The sequence below is a fragment of the Zootoca vivipara genome, chromosome 3 (genome assembly GCF_963506605.1).
Source record: "Zootoca vivipara chromosome 3, rZooViv1.1, whole genome shotgun sequence".
In the NCBI taxonomy this organism is placed as follows: domain Eukaryota; kingdom Metazoa; phylum Chordata; class Lepidosauria; order Squamata; family Lacertidae; genus Zootoca; species Zootoca vivipara.
Genome location: NC_083278.1, coordinates 67,725,957 through 67,744,429, shown reverse-complemented (window position 1 = coordinate 67,744,429; position 18,473 = coordinate 67,725,957). Strand labels below are relative to the sequence as shown.

Below are 18,473 nucleotides of genomic sequence, written 5' to 3'. Positions count from 1 at the left end.
TAGTCTGGCAGATCTTTAGAATGTGTACTCAGAATTGTACAGAAAAGTTCTCTACATCTCCATCTCTGTTCTGAGACCCATTACAAGGTTATGTAAAATAATGAAAAATTAATCTTATATAGATTCCTGGGAAACATAATTTAGCTTTTATTGAAATCATTTGAACACTTTTTGTTACATTAAATCAGATTCCTAAGTGGAAGCCAACCTTAAGCAAACCAGTGTAAATAGGAAAAGGTATAAACAAGGAAGAGCTTCTAGCCAGTGTTAAATACTGGTGCATTGTCCATAGAAACTTGCTCTTTGCCCGTGAGATCCGTCAGAAACACAGAGTAGGTGTCAATAGCTATAGGGAGATCTTCATTCAATGTTGCCAACAACACTTTAATTTCAGTGGCTCCAGCAGGCAAAACTGACCTGGATGTTCAGTGATATTACCCAAAAACATTTGTTGCACCTCAGTGTCCACCAAAATTCAAGTTTGTGTCTGTGCAATTAAGGCTTCTGTTGGCCTGTGGCTTTGAGCAGGCATACCTCTCCCAGGGCAGTGAAGCTGATGTTCTAGAAATTCTATAGCTTGGCTTGGAATAAATTAGTTACACATGGTAGGGTTAGGAGACTCTTCCAGAAGGGCCATTTCCCAAAAAGGACAGGGTTTCTCCTGCCTTCTACAGCCCCTAAAGCAGGATCGCATTTCAAAAGAGGTACAAGTGTTCTCATCACGACAACATTAGGAGGAGTTACAACAGTGAACATCTGCCTTCCTTACTGCTCCTCAAAAGAAACAGCAAAGTTACAGGAGAGCTCTGGGTTATTTCACCAAAAGTTTTGTAAATACTGATGAATGACTTAATGTGATTGGCTAACCCCACCCCCCAAAAAGAGACTCAACATGCAACAAACAGCCACTGTTCAAGGCTAAAGCTATGAAGATTCGTACCTTCCAGTAAAAACACTTCTCAAATCATAACGCATTTTAAGATAGGATACGGGAAATCAAACGTACAGGCAAGTTTAAACAGACCAGCTCCAAAATGTACATCAAAACAACCCAGCAAACATACAGAGGACCCCTCATCTCCATTTCATGGGATGGGGTGAATCTGTAACACAAACACCCTGGCCTGCAGGAAGAGCACGTTGCTTATTATTATTTTCATGAACCTGAGTACCCAGAACAATAAATAAAAAATAAGAGTGTTAAAATGCAAGTCTCGTCTTGAAGGTGAGGGGACTTCATTCAGATCTGAGCCTACCTTTTGGAAGCATTATGAAGCCTCTACAATCTACAGAGTGGGGAGAGTGCAAATCCTGGCTGAGGAGAAGAATTGCCACAATTCATTCCGGTGGATGCTAGAAATCCAATAATCACTAAACAGACCATTGTAAACAACTAGGATTGGCCCTTCTCTCCTCCTCCCACCTTCCCTTTGAAGCACTCCCTTGCAAAAGGCATCTGCAGCTAAAGTCTTCGTATTTGGTTGGAAGTATTTTGTTTGTCCCACCTTAATATATATATATACATATATATATGTGCACACACGCATGGAATTTTGATTAGGCACAATGAAGGTTAAACGTTCAACAGGTCCTCATCACTATCATCATGAAAGGAAGCTGTCTTCACCGAGTTCTGTAGTTTCCGTTGGCCAAAAGCGGTGCTGCCTTTGCTATTCTTGTTGCCATTGAGCAGGCCAGGCTTATCGTTGCTTGGAAGGTTAAGGATCTTGTCATGATGAAGCCTACTAGACTGGACGCCCCTCGCTGAATGAATCTTCACCTCTGGTATTGTGAGGACTTCATCCTCGCTGTCCATATCATCCACATGAAGAGAAGTGAGAGCATCTGACTTAACTACTTTGCTGGTGATGTGGCCGTTCTCATGCCCTTCGTTTCCTGACTTCTGGTTGGGTGCAGCTACCTCCTCCATGAGCCATTCCATTTCGTTCTCGTTCAGTTCTTCAGTGCTTATCTGCCATGTTCAAGAGGGTGCAGTTAACAAACAAAATTTTAAAGTCTTTGCACAACCATTCTATAGATCCCAAGATAAACCTCATCTTGGAAATGGGTCACAAGCTCAGTGGCAAAGAACCATGGGGAATTCAACCTGGCACCTCCAGTTTATAAAAAATCAAGCAATAACCAAGGGAGGATATTAGGAGCAAGTGATGGGAAAGGCCTCTGGTCTGAGATCCTGCTCCCTGTCAAGTAGATAATACTGAGCTATATGAACCATAGGTGTGACTGAACAAGGCGTCATCTTATGATCTACTATTTCATTTTACTTTTCCAATCTGCAAATGTCTTCTTACATACATATAAAAGTGTAGCTGAAACAATTCCTATTCAACCATTTTTAAGGAATTACTACAAACTTAACCTGGTTATTTCTTTGCCTCACCTCCACCCCAGGGCCGAGTATGGATTTCTATTAACTATGTCCCCTGAAGTTCATATTGGGAACGGGAAATCGTTTAGGAAATCTATGTACACCAAAAGGAGCTGGATCTATTCATTGTATCAATGTGCTTTTTTCTTGCTCCCAAGCTTCTGCACTTAGCTTGAAAAATACGTTCAATTCTCAGAGATTTGGCTTAAATCCCTTACTTAATACAGCCATACTGTATTAGAAAGCCCAATGTTCTGAGCATTCCCCACACCAATCAGATATGAAGCCTGGACATACGGAAATTCTTTCATAGGATTCTTCAAAAACTGGAATAGGACAGGAGGGGATAACCCTGACTCACAACAACTGAAAGTTATGAATACCGGTAATCAAGTTTGGTTTTTTAAAGAGATTCTATAGGACTTCAATTGCTAAGTAAATCTACTTTATATTATATCACAAGTAGCCCCTGATTACATGGAAACAAGTATGATTTTAAGCAGAGTTTGCAATCATGCATACAGTTCATAGCCTAACAGAGCAAACCCTCTGAGTCACTCAGAGAAACAATTACCTTTGTATACTTATAGGAAACATTAGATGTTCTCCGACAGCAGCTGGATATCTTTTGCTTCATGGTCTCTCTACAAAATAGCAAACATTAGCGTTACATACTTTGAGTAAAATGCCACTTACAAATTCACTACTTCATTCACTTCTATTATTACCTGCTGGCTTAGCCCTACCTCAGCTTCTACAGAAGGGCTGGGGAACTTGTGGCCTTCCAGCCATTGTTGGACTTGGATCAACCCCAGCCAGCAAGGCCAACAGGTCCAGCAACATCGGGAGGGCCATAGGTTCCCCAGCCTTCCCATTACACATGTAACTCAAATTTCTGCCATCTTAAAAAGAAAACATGCAATATTTTATGTGGAAGGGTGCACTAGAAGGAGCTTGCTCAGAGCAAGAGTACCCACTAACCTCTTCATTCTTCCCCTACACACCATCCCTCTTCAGTTGTTAAAGGATTTAACAGGATGTCGGCAGGTGAGAGGAAGAGAAGCCTGGTGGTCTGCTGAAGTAGTCAATTTTGAGGAGCAACTTGGGGAAGGAAGGAAGATGACTATGGAGGGGAGGGAGGGAGTGGATTGGTCACAGTGGAAAGCATGGAAGGCGGGAATGGGAGAATGACCATTGTACTAAGCCTGAGGATCATCTAGGCCAACCACCTGCAATGCAGGAATATGCAGCTGTCCCTTATGAGGATCAAACCTGCAGCTTGGTGCTACTGTTGCTGGTTGTGTGCTGCCAATGGATTAGAAGTGATCAACATAGCCCCCGCGTGGATTTGTGAAGACTGAATCCGTTGTTCCGAGTGCATGGCACTCACACAAAATTGCATGGGGGTGAGGACCACGAAGTTATTGCAAAACTGGAACCCCATTCCATCCCTCCTTACCGTCTTTCCTTTTTATGAAGTAACAGGATAACCAGGCATGCTGTAAGGACCACAAGGAGCAAACTCAGTATGGCACCAACTGCTTGGCTTCTTCCTGAAAGGCCTTTATAAATTTCTTCTACAAATGTTTCGTTGTTTGTTGGCTCGGAGCTTCTGCAGGCAATACAAAGGAACGGTATTGAGAGGGAGGGGCCTGTACCCAAAAGGTTATCGTCTTACATGAGTGTTCTTTTTGCTTCCAAACCCAATTCAGGATCTACCTGTGATTTTTAAAGAACTTCAAGGCTTACTAGTTTTAGTTTTAGTTTATTACTTTATTGAGTTTCAGTCTTTTATTGTTTTAGATTTAATTAGTATTGTGTACCACCCTGGGATGTTTATGAACAAATGCCTTAAATAAAAAAATAAAAAAAATAAGCTGTTATATTAGGAAAAGCTAGAGACATCCAGAATAAGCAGTTAAATCAGTGGATTCTAAATCTTTTTTTAATATATAAACACTAGGGAGACTCAAAGAGATTTGTCTTTATGTGGGATCCATTTGCCAATCATGACACCCCTTAAAAAACGCTAGGTGCTATCTAACACACAGAACTATGACTGCAGAATTACTATGGCTGCCACTCTGTGTGGTTATTAGGTGTTACTCAAGAATCCAACATGACTTTTTAGAAATGTACAACCCCGCTCTGTTATCCCATAGGGCAAGAAGTGGCAGGTTTCTGTGTTCTCACTTACACCAACGGACAGACTGCTGCGGTGTACCAGGTAAACAAGTACTGGCAATCTGATGACTCATGAAGGAATCGGGGGATGCCTTCCTTGGCCTGCTGGCTGCAGTGAAAGAAAATGGTTGAAGATGCGAATTTTGTTTTGTCTCTGCCACATTGGGACTCTGAGGAGAACACGACATCCAAATCACCATCTACAAAAGAGAGGAAAGAGTCAAAGTTCCTAAGAAATTACAATTTACCTATTCATATTCTAGACCTCTTAAAGAGAGGACAGTGTTAGATTTGTTGCAGCTATTTGGATTATGGGAAAAAAGGGGAGTTCCTTGGGCTAAACTAATGTTTGACCTATGCTTTCCAGTTCTTAAACAAGTTTTTTCAACAAATGTTGTATTACCAAGACATATTGCTAAGCATGTTTGCTGTAACCCAATAAGTTAATATTAGAAGCAATAGGTACTTGCCCTGAACATGATATTTAGCCTTGTTAGAAGATCCAATTTTCCTAAAATGGGTATCTGATGTTTTAACTTGGCATATGTTGGCTCCAGAGCATTCACGGTGCTTTGAATCAGTGATGGCAGAAAGCTGAATTTCATAAATGTAGGTATCACCATTTGCTCTTATATCACCAGAAGCATTGTATAATCTGAAACAGAGTAGATTCATGGTTTATAAAAGACACAGGGAACAAATATAATCAGAGTTAACAAACAAACAAACAAAATATTCTGTATGCATTAGTAACCTTGAGCACCTCTTCTCACTTGATTCTTAATCCAAGTTCATATTTCAAGTTCAGTTCCATTTAACAAGGAGACCAGCACCGCACATCTCCAACTTATCCATGACTCTTCCAAGTAGGCTATTCTTCCAAGTATATTGTGTTATCATGTGTTGTTACTTGATGATATTCTATAATATGCACTAATCTTATTTGGTATTTGGTCGCCTCCAAGCACATCTGAAGCAGCGACTGAGTGGCTGGAATTTTTGTACCCCTGCCTTTTCTACCACTTCTTTTACACCAGGAGAGTATACTTACTTGTAATATATATTGCCCAGGCTGAAATTCTTTCCTGTCACTGGATTTATGATTGTGCCATTCTTCATTGTTACTTCCTGGGGTTTCACAGCGCAAGCAGCCCGAGTTTCCCATGTGATGTAGTAGGCACAGTTTTCTTCATCAATCCTAACAGGAAATATTGAGAAGCAAGGAAAAGGTTTACCAGCAATAAGCAAAAATGACATGATGGTAGAGGCAACGTGATGGAGAGGGAGCAGTTAAGACTTATTTGTTATTTACTGCATACCTGTGACTGTCTACATTCAAGTATTTCATTTCAAGTTTATAAAACTGTGCCCCCTTTAGCATGTTTCTATGAACACATCTAAACTTGGAAATCACACCAGGTGTATCCACCTATCATCCACATGCTCTACAGAAGAATATCTAAAAGAGTTATTTGTGGCCCACGAGCAAGTTGTGGAACAGTTGGAAATACCTGTTCTAGGCTCTAAACATGATTTAATTGTTCTGATGGACAGTGAGGCCATTTTGATCAGCACCAGACTATCATTCAGGCTGACAAGGCTCTAGCTCTGAGTCTGTGATTATCCTAATAAGCACTGGTGTGCTCTAATTTTCCCCTAGAAAATCACCAGTTAAACTGGTCCTTCTTAGCAGCCTAAGGCCTGTGATTTTTGTAACATAGAATTAGTTTTGATAATGAAAGTGAACAGGAAATAGGTAAGCAGCCCCCCAAGAGACCCAGGAATTAAGCTATCCACACAAAAAGTTTGAGAACCATTGTCCTCCAGCAGCTGCTCACTTGATAATAACTCTCCTCATAGATAGCAACTCATGACACCGTTCCTCCCTACCACACTAATGACACGGAACAGCACCTCCTAGTGGTTGGTAGTATTGCTTATGTAATTAAAATTCCATCCCCACCAAGTTGCTAACAGACAACCTGAGGCAGTAACTGTCTACTGAGCCCAAGGGGCAAGTTTTAGCGAGTGTCAGGTCCCTCAATAAGAAGAAAATGACTCAGGAAAAGTAAACTAAGACTGTCTGTTTCTTAGCTCTGGCAGAGCAGAGTGTGCTTGTGAGAGAGGGGCCTTGCCAAGTATGCCAAGCAAGTTGCCTGGGAGAGGGCTGAGCTCAATGGAGAAAAACCGACACTTGGAGAGGAACCACCCGCTAATCCAGGGGTCAGCAACCTTTTTCAGCCGTGCTGATGGCCGGTCCACCATCCCTCAGACCATGTGGTGGGCCGGACTATATTTTGGAAAAAATAATAATGAATGAATTCCTATGCCCCACAAATAACCCAGAGGTGCATTTTAAATAAAAGGACACATTCCACTCATGTAAAAACACCTGGCAGGCCCCACAAATAACCCAGAGATGCATTTTAAATAAAAGGACATATTCTACTCATGTAAAAATACACTGATTCCCGGACCGTCCGCGGGCCAGATTGAGAAAGTGATTGGGTCGCATCTGGCCCATGGGCCTTAGGTTGCCTACCCCTGCGCTAATCCATGTAGACACACAGAATGTGCCACATATCAAGGCCTGGAGAAGACCCTTGAGCCAATATAAAGCTGGCACTGTTACTTAGTTACATTTTTACTTCAACTCATTCCTGTGGGACACTGTTGTGTTTGAACAAAGGAAAAGGGGACGTAATGCAGAGCGAGCTGATTAAGTGATAATACGCTATAATTCAAACATTGCAGGATTTATGTATCTAAATACTGCTCCATTTCTTCCTTCCTCAGCTTGTTACAGGTCAACCAAATTCAATTTCTATTCATGCCAAGAGCACAAATATTATTCCGTTTATGCTATTTTGTGGCAAAACTTGCTGCTAAGGCTACTGGTCACCCTGAAGATACGAAAGTCAAAAACTCCACCCAAGTCCTTTAACACAGGCCACTTTAACATTCATGGCTTCCACCCAAAAAATCCTGGGAACTGTAGTTTGCCAAGGGTGCTGAGAGCTGTTAGGAGACCCCCCCCTTCTCCTCACAGAACTACAGTTCCCAGAGCTCCTAGTTAAGAGCAATTGATAAGCCACACTGGGAACTGCAGGTCTGTGAGAGGAATCGGGGCCTCCTAACAACTCTCTGCGTCTTTAGCAAACTACATTTCTGAGGATTCTCTGGGGATAAGCCATGCCTGTTGAAGCAGCATAACTGTGGGGATGGGGTCACAGTGCCAAGTAGCCTTGGATCCCAATCTTATGAATGTGTGGTGGGAAAAGGTGTCAATTCTCTCTCCCCTCCCTGTCAATTGAAGGAGCACTGCAGTAGCAACATACAGTATCTGAGGTGTACCCATTAATCACAGTAACATTTAAGAGGCCCTCAACTACGCTACAACAGCCAATTACTCTTTACACTTTACCTATTAAACCTTGGCATGCCAACTGTTTTCCCACATTTCAGTTCTATCACGGTGGTTGCTTTTTTGTTCCTCTGTGGACACTCGTGGCCGTTGGAGTAACTGACAAGGATTCTATCGTCTGAAAGAGAAACATCACGTTCTTGTAAATTAAAAGGCAAGATACTGTGTTTTTTGGAACCAACACAAAAACACAAGCAATGCTTTGCAGCCAAAAACGAACCAACATTTTAAAATCATGCCAGCCAGCCACACCCACCCCATTTTGACCTTGCATTAGTGACATTTCCGTCAATTATTGGTTCTTATCTCAGAAGAGCTCAAAAATTTACAGCTACCAGTAGGTCAAATGGCCCAAAATATATCAGAATGTTTGTGAATTTAGTTTTCAAAGATTAAGAGCAGCTCTTTCATAAAAGGTAAGGACCAATTGTTTAAGGAGTATTTGTCCTTTGTGGAAGGTTTTACCAAGTATTAATGGCACTTCTACACAGGCCAGCGTACTGAACAGCAAGCAGAATCCACAGCTTGTTGAGGCTTTACAGTAGACTATCTAGTAATTTATACAGTATAGGGGCTGAATTACACCAATGAATGTTGGGTATTAAATGTTACAATTTGTCTATGCCTCAATAAAAGTCTAGCTTAAGCGACCTTGAGAAGAAATACAAAACTAAATATAATATAGATTTCTGCAGTTTAGAGTAATAAATGTAAATAGACACATTTTCCATTAAAATATTTACTTAAGTTGCCCTTTTAAAAAAATCATGCACTGTATTTAGGTACATACCTGTTACATTTAGTTTCTGAGTATGTACTAATCCCAGAACCTGCACAGCCCCATTCTGACTTCTCCGGCAAACACTTGCTCGTTCTGGGCAACCTGTGGGTCCTTCGTGGACTCTTTGACAGAGATTCATGTAGTAACTTTAAACGGAGGAGGAAAAGAAAACAAGTAATAGATCAGCCTAGTATATGACTGCATATTTACCATAGCTATATATAAAGGTAAAGGTAAAGGGACCCCTGACAGTTAAGTCCAGTCGCGAACGATTCTGGGGTTGCAGTGGTCATCTTGCTTTAGTGGCTGAGGGAGGCGGTGTACAGCTTCCGGGTCATGTGGGCAGCATGACTAAGCTGCTTCTGGTGAACCAGAGCAGTGCACAGAAATGCTGTTTACCTTCCTGCCAGAGCGGTACCTATTTATCTACTTGCACTTTGACGTGCTTTTGAACTGCTAGGTTGGCAGCAGGGACTGAGCAACGGGAGCTCACCCTGTTGCAGGGATTCAAACAGCCAACCTTCTGATCAGCAAGCCCTAGGCTCTGTGGCCCTAGGCTCTGTGGTTTAGACCACAGCACCACCCCACCCCACCCCGCTATGTTTACTTTAGGCTAAAACATTTAAATTCTGCACCAAAAAAACCCTGAATGTGGCAACCTGCATAAATTGTGTAAACTGAATTACCGTATTTTCCTGTCTATTTTCCTGTCAATAAGACGCCCCCATGTATAAGATGCCCCCTAATTTTTGACATTATTTTTAAGGGAAAAAATCTAGTCTTGTACATGGAAAAATATGGTAATTTGTCTATTTGCTAGTATCTTCCATAATTTTGGTGTTGCGTGTCACAACAATGTTCTCCATTCATTTGGGGACTACCGCCATCTCATGCCTTCATCTCTTCTTCTACATTAAGTGGACCAAGCCTTTCCATCTCCATCTTACTATTTACCTTTTAAGTCTTCTATAAACCTCGATAGTTCTGTCCTGAACCTTTTCCTGTTTGGCAACTTCTGGAATCATAGCAAGCCCAGTATTCCGATGACACTGGGCAATGCCAAGTAGTAACACTAATGTGCACCTCTTTTCTACTGGTAAAACCTCCCTATTGTTACCTTGAGATACAAACTCCTCATGCATTCTCAAAGAAAGGAGATCAAAAGACACAAGAGTGCAAAACCAGTTAAGCACAGTCCCAACTGTTTCCGTGTAACACTGGCAGCCTCTTGTCTTCACAAGTTAACGCCAACATTTGCAAGGTGGCTGTCTTATCCTTCAAATAAAAATGTACTGGGAATATGGTTTCCATTAGAACTGTAAAACAGACTCACGAGCTGGTCTTGTCAGCAAAGATCCAAGATCCCGTGAGGGAGGAAAGCATTCTCAAATCGTAGGTTTTGTGCTTCTGAATAAACTTGCACTCCATTTTCCTGGGCGGACACACAACTTGCGTCTTCCATTCAAATGTCACTGCACAGCCATTTGTCTCACTCAGTAGTTGAGGGCTCCCATCATCAGCGTTGTCATCACACTTGAAAATAATAGTTGATTCCCGGCGGCCATTTCCTGCAAGACACAAGCAAAGGTTTCACCATCATAAGCAACTGTAAATCCACACTCAAATTCTGACCACCGTCCCACCACAACACACGGGCTGCAACCATGTAGCATTTGAGAAACCTTTGCAAGCACAGGGAGCATAGTTGGCACCATTATATTCCAGGTTTTGCACACACACACACACACACACACACACACACACACACACACACAAAAACCCTTTAAAAATCTCGACAACTTTGGCCTAATCTAAAACATGGCAACCCTAAGTAAGCCTACAAAAGTTGTTAGTTCACAAAGAGGGATCATTTGTAGCACCCTAGTGGCTAGAGAGGAGACTAACTCTTCCCATTGCCAACAGCTTTCCTGCCTAGACACCTGGAAATAAAACTCATCACAGGTGATTTACAGGCCTGTAAGAATGGAGGTAAGCTAGGCTAAACTAATGGTTGAGTGCTGAACACAGACTCTCTGCATGTCAATGCAATGAAACCACAAGAGGGTAGTGGAATTAAGAAATCTAGGGCAACTCTTGTGCAAGACCATTGGCAATACCAGAGAGGGAAACACAAAAGCAGCAGCATTAATTTTGTTTGATCTACGTGCTATCTTTCTGAAAGAAAAGTTGTATACTTCACTTCCATATTCTCTTTCTAAATGCATCTTCTGCAAGGTAAATCATTCTGATTTTGACCATCTTAACGTGCAAGTTTTGGATTACAGCCTCATATTAAAATTTGAGCCCCGATGACTTCCGGTGAGCTGCGGCCATCGAAGGAAGCGCGGGATAGCCCTCCGGGGAATCCCGAACTTAACGGAGCCTTTAGAGGTCACGCGAAGGCTCCGCGGACCTCAAAAACCTCAGGGGGGGTTACCCTGAGTGTCGTGGCACCCAGCAGCGCCCTGCGTGCTCTCCTTCACCCGGTTTTTACTGCGTGGGAGCCGGGAGAAGGATTGAGCTGCGGGCGCGAAGGGGGAGAGACCACTGACTCCGTTAAGTGCAGTCTCTGGCTTCCGATGGTAAGCAGCAAGCTTCCTTAAATTATAACTAATCTGAGGAATAAAGAAGGTGAAATTGATTTTGGATTGAAGTTAACAATCAGATTGATGAAGCTGTGGGGCGCAAAAAGGGAGTCCGTCCCAACAGCGGGGAAAAATGGCGCAGAGAAGAGATCGTAGGAGCTGAGCGACGGAAAGTGAAACTGATTGCCTGCGGAGTGAGTTCTTCAGAAGTCCTTGATTACATTGTAACAAGGCAATTTTTTGAGGGTGGAAAAGAATTGCTTAGAGCTTTTATATTGTTACCTTGTCTCTTTCCTGGGGGTGGAACTGCAAGCGATCTGGGAACTTTATATTTTCTGCGCTCTAGCCCTGAATGCAGAGGAGCTTTGAGTTGCCTGAGTGCTTTGCCTGTATCGCTGCAGCACTGAAGGAGGGAAAGACGGAGGCTGCCCTTTTTTTTTCTTTGCTATAATTAAGAACAAAGTAAAAACGTTTCCCACCAACTGAGAGGCTGGAAAGGGGGGGTCGACTTTGGATTAAGCCAGCAAGTGGCTGAAGAGGGGTTTATTGCTTTGGAACTGCGGATCTGGGATCTTTATTCTCCCTTATTTGGATTAAGCCTACAAGTGGCTGAAGTATTTGGCTTCTTTTTTCTTTCTTTTTTGGGTCTTATTGGATCGAACTGTGGATTAAGCCTATAAGTGGCTGAAGAGTTGCGAGACTTGGCTTCTTTGTTTCAGGTTCCAAGGGTGACTTGACTGTTGGAGGGATAAAGAAGGAACTTGCTAGAAGGGTCTGATTTAATGTAACCAGAAACTGCTGGTTCTCTGTCTCTGGGAGTGGAAAAGTACTGGAAAGACTTGAGGTTTCAGAGTAATCCACCCAGTGGCAGACGGAATAACTGTTGATTCTAGGTATTGAAATTTATTACAGCGCCATCTGGGGGTGGTTGGGTTATTGCAGGTACACTGTAGGAATTTATTAATACTGGTCCCCCTAGTGGTGAAGAGGGGAATTTCTCCTCTTTTCTGTTTTTTTTGTAGAAGAATGGCTGGTAAAGAAGAAAAGAAGTCAGCAAGCACACCAAAAGATAGAAGAGGTTCAAAGCAAGAAGAAGTCAAGGATCTAGAAGCTCTATGGCAAAAAATTAAAGATGAATTTAAACACAGTGAACAACGAATGGATAAAAAATTGGGAGAGATTGATAAGAAGATTGAAGGAGCTGTGGGAGAATTATCGACCCAAATAAAAGACTTGTCGGTGAGATCCAAAACAATGGAAGAATCAATCAAGAAGACACAAAAAGAGGTAAAGGAGGTTAAAAAAGAGACTGACAAAGTGAAAGATAGTATGAAGAAAATGGACCGGGCACATGAACAAATGCTTGATAATTTGGCATTAATTGAAATGAAGCAAAGGCAATTGAATTTGAAATTAAGGGGTATCCCTGAAGAATCGGGAGAAGATATTAAGTCAAGGATAATTGCCGAATTGGCGAAATGGATGGGAAAGACGGATGAAGAAGTGAGCCAGACAATTGTGAATGTATTCAGAATCAAGGTAAAATCAGCAAAGGCCAAGGTAAGGAAAGCACCTGGTGATTGCGTGGTGGTTCTCAACACAATGGAGATGAAAAATGAAATTTTAAGTTTGAGCTTCACCAACAAGCTAATCTTCGGAGGCAAGCCTATAATCGTGTTTAAAGAAATTCCAGGAAGATTTTTGAAAAAAACGCGACAATTATAAAGCAATGGTGGCCCTGCTCAGGAAAAATGGAATCCAGCATAGATGGGAATACCCCGAAGGAATAATGTTTTTCTATAAAGAGAAAAGACATGTGCTGACAAGTATGCATGACATTGGGAAATTCTTGAGAAAGTATGAAAAATTTTTGGGAGAGCTGAGCCCAGATCTGGCTATCCTAGCTGAAGCGACTGCAGAAGAGGAAGAAGAACCAAAACCACAAAGAAGAAGAAGAAAGAAAAAAGAAGGAGAGGAAGAGAAATCAGAAGAAGAAGATCAGAAAAAAGAGGAAGAGGATAAAGAGTCAGAGAGTGAAGAAGAGGAAGAAGATAAAGATTTAAGTAAAGAACCCGACCAAGACTAGATAAAATCTTATCTTCCTGATATTAGGAAGTAAAATGGCATCATTGAAGATACATACTTGGAATGTACATGGATTGAATAACAAAGTGAAAAGAAATAAAATTGATCATATTTTGAAGAAGAAAAATTTGGATATAATCTGTCTTCAGGAAACACATGTGGCGAAAAAACACAATTATATTCTTAGAAATAAAAGGTTGGGTAAAGAATTTATAAATTCAGTAGAAAATAAAAAGAGAGGAGTGGTTTTGTATATAAAAGACAAATTGGATCCGAACCTGATGTTTAAAGATGAAGAAGGAAGAGTGATAGCGGTCCAAATATCGACCCAAGGAGAAAAAATGCTGGTGGTGGGAATCTATGCACCGAATGAGAACGAAGCGGAATTTTACAAGAATTTGGAAGAAAGGTTAGCAGAGTATATGGACCAAAAGATAGTGCTAATGGGCGATTTCAATGGAGTGACAGTACCAGAATTGGATAGGACAAAGAAAAGGAAGAATGAAGGCAAGCTACCAAAATCTTTCTTTGAATTGGTAGAAAACCTGGGCCTAGTGGATATTTGGAGGTTAAAGCATCCTACGCTTAAACAGTTTACATTCTTTTCAGAACCAAATCAAAGTTCTGGAAGAATTGATCATATATGGATCTCCAAAGAACTAGTGCCCAGGGTGAGTAAAATAGAGATAATACCACGAACACTATCAGATCACAATTCAATATTTATGGAAATGAAAAGCAAAGATCAGAATTCTTTTAGGTGGAGAATGAATGAGGAGCTTTTCGAAGATAAAGAGGTGGTAGTAAAAGCTAAGAATATCCTGAAAGACTATTTTCACTGGAATCTACATAAAGACACTGGACTTGATATGGTATGGGACGCAAGTAAAGCAGTAATGAGAGGCTTTCTAATACAGCAAAATAGTTTCCTGAAACGAAAGAAAGAAAAGAAGAAGGAGGAAATCCTGAAGTGTCTCATGGAAAATGAGAAAAACCTGATAGATAAACCAGAGAATCAACAAATCAAAAACAACATAAAGATGTTACAGATACAATTCTCTATGTTGATCAGTCAGGAGATAGAATGGAAAATAAAGCAGATGAGGCAAAAAAAAATTGAATCAGCGAACAAAACAGGAAAATTATTGGCATGGCAATTAAGGAAACGTCAAAATCAAAATATGATAGTGAAGATAAATATGGAAGGAAAAGTGACTGAGGAGCCAAAGGAAATAAAGAAAGCCTTTCAAAAGTTTTACAAAGAGTTGTATTGTAAAAAGAAAGAAGAGGAGAAGAAGATCAGTGATTATTTAAGCAAACATGGACTGAAACAAATTCCAGAAGAGGAAAGAAAGAAACTTAATAATAGGATAACAAGGCAAGAAGTATATCAGGCAATAACGAGAATGAAAGTAGGAAAAGCCCCAGGACCAGATGGATTATCAGCGAAATACTATAAAGTTTTAAACGGACAGTTGATACCGATTTTAGAAGAAGTGATGAATGATATCCTTGCAGGAGGAAAGATCCCAAATACATGGAAGGAAGCGTATATTACATTGATTCCAAAACCAGGAGCGGATGGCTTAGAAGTCAGAAATTATAGACCAATTTCTTTATTGAATAACGATTATAAGCTTTTTGCAGACATTATGTCCAAGAGATTGAAAGAAGTTTTGAATGAAATGATACATAAGGATCAAGCTGGTTTTCTTCCTGGTAGACAGTTAAAGGACAACGTTAGACATATAATAGATGTAATAGAATATCTGGAAACCAAGATAGATAAGCCAGCAGTATTAATGTTTGTGGATGCAGAGAAAGCATTTGACAATATATCTTGGCAGTTTATGAAGAAGAATCTGGAATCGATGGTTGGCAAAGATTCTTTTTTGAATGGGATTGAGGCAATATATTCAGAACAAAAAGCAAGACTGATAATTAATAACACATTAACAGAATATTTTGATATCACAAAAGGAACTAGACAGGGGTGTCCTTTATCCCCTTTATTATTCATCATGGTCCTGGAAGTATTATTGAATAGATTAAGAGACCTTTCAACTATTAGAGGAATTAAAGTAGGTGCAAAGCAATTCAAAGTGAAAGCCTTCGCGGACGATTTGGTTTTAACATTAGAAAATCCTAATGAAAGTGTTGCAGCGGCTATAGAAGAAATTGAGAAATTTGGACAATTAGCAGGATTTAAACTAAATAGACAGAAAACAAAGGTTATGGTAATGAATATGACGAAAGAGGAAAAGCAAGAGCTACATCTAAAATATGGTTTCGATGTGGCAAAAAAAGTAAAATACCTTGGAATATGGATGACAGCAAAGAACATTAATTTATATAGTGATAATTATGAACCAGTATGGAGAGAAATAAAGAAAGATCTGGAAAGGTGAACTAATATGAACATGTCATTCTTAGGAAGAATAGCAGCAATTAAGATGAATATCTTACCTAAAATGTTACTCTTATTTCAAACTATACCTGTGGTGAAGGGTACAAGACAATTTCAAGAATGGCAAAAGATTTTGTCAAGATTTCTCTGGCAGGGGAAAAAACCTAGAATAAAACATAAAATCTTGGTTGACAGAAAAGAAAGAGGTGGTTTCTCCCTGCCAGATTTAAGACTTTATTATGAAGCGTCTTGTATGTGTTGGATTAAAGAGTGGATAACGTTGAAGAATACTGACCTGCTAGATTTGGAAGGTTTTAACAATAGATTTGGGTGGCACGCATATTTATGCTATGACAAAAAGAAGTCTCATACTGGGTTTACCAATCATGTGATAAGAAGATCTCTGTACGAGGTGTGGGAAAGAAATAAAATGCTGTTAGAGATCAAAAAACCATGGTGGGTTTCACCAGCAGAGGTATTAACAGTGAAGAAAGTAAATATGGAGGGGAGGTGGGCCACTTATGAGGAAATCTTGATAAGGACTGATAAAGGATGGAGACTTAAACCCTATGAAGAAATTAAAGGAGTTTTAACAGGATGGATACAATACCATCAAATAAATGATGTTCTTAGGGAAGACAGGAAAATAGGATTTGAGGACAAAAGGTCCAAATTCCAAATAGAAGTGCTAGAAGGCAAAACAAAGCTTCTGTCAAAAATGTATAATTTGTTATTAGAATGGTATACGAAGGATGAGTTGACAAAAGAAGTGATGATCAAGTGGGCAAAAGATTTTGGGCATAATATTGATTATGACGCGTGGTTGAAATTATGGACTCAAACGTTGAGATTTACAGCATGTACTGCTTTGAAAGAAAATGTGTATAAGATGATGTATAGATGGTATTTAACACCAGTTAAATTAGCCAAAATGTATAGAATGAGTGACAAAACTTGCTGGAAATGTAAAGAGAGAGATGGTGAATTTTATCATATGTGGTGGACATGCGATAAGGTAAAAAGATTTTGGGAGATGTTATATAATGAGTTGAAAAAGATATTCAGATATACTTTCCCAAAAAAACCTGAAGCATTTTTACTAGGAATAATGGGAGGAGAGATTAGAAAAGAAGATCAAGTATTGTTTATGTATGCGACAACCGCGGCTAGGACTTTGTTAGCCCAAAAATGGAAATTACAAGAAATTCCAACGATTGAGGAGTGGCAGATTAAAATGATGGACTATGCTGAACTCGCAAGGATGACTTGCAAGATCCGCGACCAGGGGGAGACAAGGTTTCAAAAAGACTGGAGTAAATATGTGGATTATATGGAGAAAAATTGTAGATCTTTAAAAACACTTGCAGGATTGAAATAAATCCTACGAATTGACCAAACAGTCAAAAAGGAACTGCAAAAATGTAGTTAACAAGAAACCCGCATGAAGGGAGGGGGGGAAGTCGTAGCTCGGCAGAGCAAAATGTTAGATGAAAATTTATAATGTTGTGTATAAAAGAATGTTTTTTATTATTATTATTTTAATTGGATAAATTGGAAATTGAATAAAAATTTATTAAAAAAATAAAATAAAATTTGAGCCCCAGAATGGTGTAGTGGTTAGAGTGATGGACTAGTACCTGGACACGGTTCAAATCCCCCTCAGCCATGAAACTGTGACCTTGGGCCAGTCACTATCTCTAAGCCTAACCTCTACCACATAGGGTTATTGAGAGGGTAAGAGGAGGAGGGGAGGGGAGAACATGTTGTCACCTTGAGCTCCTTGGAAGAAAGGTGGGACAGAAATAGAAACTGCATGAGCATTTTTCCAACACTTGCTTACCGTTGACACAGAAACCCCATTTTTTGTCTCTTTCAAAGTTATTTGTAGTGGCACACCATGGCCGCTCTCGTCCCTCCTGAATGCACGTGTCGTACGTTTTGCCATTGTATTGGAAAGGGAATACACAAAGCTCATCCAGATCAGTCACTGCAAGTGAAAGGAAATATCAATACACGCAGAGAGAGCCACAGGCTGCACCTTTCATGAGCAGGCGATTCCTGCAGACAAGCACACTGGGCAGCCACTGCCACTCGTAAATGAAGACAATGGCTTGCATCCCATATTAGTTCTACTCAGAGTAGACCCACTGACATTGAATGGCAAGATGAACATAAGCCCATTATTTTCAATGGATCTGCTCCCAGGTATAACTTTGCCAGATAACCCATTGATCCACAATAACTAGTTATGCAATTGTGACGGATAACTTCATGGGGGAGACTACTGTTAACTGTGGCACACTGCAATTATTTCACAGCTGTCGTGCTATTTCAATTATTATTTTCCCCAATATAAACTGTGTGTGTTTAATACACACATATGGAGGAAGGAACGATCACCAATCATCGTTCAGCTCGGACACTGAGGTCCAGCTCCAAGGGCCTTCTGCCGGTTCCCTCACTGCGAGAAGTGAGGTTACAGGGAACCAGGCAGAGGGCCTTCTCGGTGGTTGCACCCACTCTGTGGAATGCCCTCCCATCAGATGTCAAGGAAATAAACAACTATCTGACTTTTAGAAGACATCTGAAGGCAGCCCTGTTAAGGGAAGCTTTTAATG

At 40.5% G+C, this 18,473-nt stretch overlaps 1 protein-coding gene across 2 annotated transcripts in view; it reads right to left on the bottom strand.

The window, feature by feature from the left end:
* Window positions 1-123: 123 nt before the first annotated feature.
* Window positions 124-18,473, bottom strand: part of IGF2R (insulin like growth factor 2 receptor) — a 77,527-nt gene continuing 59,177 nt past the window's right edge. The window contains exons 39-48 of one of the 2 annotated variants that reach the window (XM_035108613.2): window positions 17,696-17,842; window positions 10,112-10,346; window positions 8,788-8,924; window positions 7,998-8,115; window positions 5,625-5,771; window positions 5,044-5,228; window positions 4,587-4,773; window positions 3,849-4,001; window positions 2,964-3,033; window positions 124-1,972 (exon numbers count right to left, since the gene is read on the bottom strand). In XM_035108613.2, coding sequence (XP_034964504.2) covers window positions 1,574-1,972; window positions 2,964-3,033; window positions 3,849-4,001; window positions 4,587-4,773; window positions 5,044-5,228; window positions 5,625-5,771; window positions 7,998-8,115; window positions 8,788-8,924; window positions 10,112-10,346; window positions 17,696-17,842 — 1,778 coding nt within the window. In that variant the 3' untranslated portion in view covers window positions 124-1,573. The remainder of the gene's footprint in view (window positions 1,973-2,963; window positions 3,034-3,848; window positions 4,002-4,586; window positions 4,774-5,043; window positions 5,229-5,624; window positions 5,772-7,997; window positions 8,116-8,787; window positions 8,925-10,111; window positions 10,347-17,695; window positions 17,843-18,473) is intronic. The other variant, XM_035108615.2, reaches the window with a different exon arrangement.